We start from the raw sequence: 1,940 nt of genomic DNA on the forward strand, positions 1-1,940 counted from the left end.
ACACACACACACACATGCAGCACCCACGCACACTTTCACACACACATTCGCCTCTGAAGTGTATTTTCAACCATGCATCTCAATCAAAATCTACTCACTTGAACATCCTCCAGTCCGTGCCCCATGTCGTGCATCCCCATGTTATCGCCGATGACCGATGAATCTATGCTGTGAGCGTGCGGAGGCAGCAGCTCCGGCCGCCGGAACCCTTCCCTCCTCATCCCGGACGAGCCTCCCTCCAGGCCCAGGATCTGACTCGCCAGGCCGCTCCTCCCGTGCGCGCCGAGCCCGTCCTGGCCCTGTCGGCCGGGCCACTGCTGCTGGTTCGACGACGGCGACTGGTGTATGGAGTTGATGTTGAAAGGGTCGCCGAGGTGGGAGTAAGGGTCACTGGACTGTGGGTAGGAGATGGGCTGGTAGGGAGGCGGGAAGTACGGGGGCTGGAAGTCCGAACTGGCCGAGTGTGAGAGGGACGGAGACGGGCTGTAGAGGTGCTGACTGACCGCTGGCAGGTGAGGCAGCCGGGGGTTGCCATTGCTGTTGCTGTCGTGCCTTTCCTGAGGGACGGAAGAGACAGGGCAGCTGTGAGAGATGACAACAAGATGGCAGGTAGTGGTGACATATGTCCCTCAAGGGAATCAAGTGTCTGTTTCCCACTGACATGATGTCCACTGAAGATAGTGAAGAGCGTGAATACTTTATACTATACATGTATTATTAACGTAGGCCTGTATTTTAGTATTCTTCTTTACCGTTTATTGTTTGAAATAGATTATGCTAATTGAAATCATATTATTACGTTCACAGGTGTTGGCCTAAATTAATAATTAAGTGGCGTAATAAATAAGCCTAAGTTTGGAAAATAGGTTAAATGTTTTTTTTTTCTATCTATTAGTGCTGTTGTTATAGAAATAATTATTACACTTTTATTCTGAAAATTACATCTTGCTTTTGCAGTTGGCGTCTCTCAACTTTTTTGTTTGCAAAATTGACTTTTTTTTTTAGCTGTTTCAGTGCTCATGCTGTCATTGTTATGTTTTACGATTTCCTATTATCTTTCTCATTATCATATGATACAAAAAACAACCCATAGTCACTCTTCTTGTTGAATGGCAAAACTTTTTGTTGTCCATGTTAATCAAAAGGCGCTTTTTTCCCCCCCTTCTATCGAAACTCACCTCACAGTCATCCTCATATTTCACGTTGTCGGCTAATTTCCACAACATTTTGACAGAGAAAAAGGGTGTTCTCCGTTAGAAGAAAAAAAAAACAACAGCAAAGAAATAAAAAGAAAAATATTGCCGTCTGCAGAGTTAATCCAGGTATGAAGAAATGAAGAGCTTCCTGGTGATCATGAACCCCCTTGTTCGTCAGCTGCGGCGAAGAGACGAAGTTGCGGGTGAAGGCTGAAGGGGCGAACTGACCGACCGACTGACTATCCAACCGCAGATATGAGTCTCCACAGCCACTATGAGAGAAAATGATCGCTGCCAAGAAATATCCCCCCCCCTTTCTCTCTGTCCGGTCAGTGCGCTCTGTGGGATCTGTTGTGGAAGTGGGCGAAAACTCTCTGCATATAACTTGACTCCCTCTTATGGACGGAGCAGCGATGTTCAGTCTTATTGGCGCATGAACACTGTGCTATATCTGCACAGCCGCTCCGAGTGGGCGTCTCTGTGGCCCCGTGATGTCAGTGGAAAGGGAAAATGAAAAATGTTGCTGATTGGCGGTGAAACGGTCCAATCGGATTTCTGTCCGTATGTACGGTGTCAGACATTTAAGCCCACTGGCTTTACTTTTAAGCCCACTTTTGGTGGCTGACAGTGAGGGGAGTCTGTCACCACCTGTACTGCGTTTGTTTTTGTAATCTCCTCAAACCCCATCAGTAACTTGAAGGCAGGGCTTTTTAAACGTGCAGGACACTTGTAGGTGTTGTTTTA

General features: G+C 47.2%; 1 protein-coding gene across 2 annotated transcripts in view; it reads right to left on the reverse strand.

Moving 5' to 3' along the window:
* The window catches only part of tfap2c (transcription factor AP-2 gamma (activating enhancer binding protein 2 gamma)), an 8,787-nt gene extending 7,203 nt beyond the window's left edge, over positions 1-1,584 (reverse strand). For both annotated transcript variants that reach the window (XM_035661172.1, XM_035661173.1), the window contains exons 1-2: positions 1,179-1,584; positions 99-557 (exon numbers count right to left, since the gene is read on the reverse strand). In XM_035661172.1, the coding sequence (XP_035517065.1) occupies positions 99-557; positions 1,179-1,226 (507 nt within the window). In that variant the 5' untranslated portion in view covers positions 1,227-1,584. The remainder of the gene's footprint in view (positions 1-98; positions 558-1,178) is intronic.
* Positions 1,585-1,940: the final 356 nt, after the last annotated feature.

The sequence above is a fragment of the Morone saxatilis genome, unplaced genomic scaffold (assembly GCF_004916995.1).
Source record: "Morone saxatilis isolate NCDOM2014 unplaced genomic scaffold, NCSU_SB_2.0 Contig18, whole genome shotgun sequence".
In the NCBI taxonomy this organism is placed as follows: Eukaryota; Metazoa; Chordata; class Actinopteri; family Moronidae; genus Morone; species Morone saxatilis.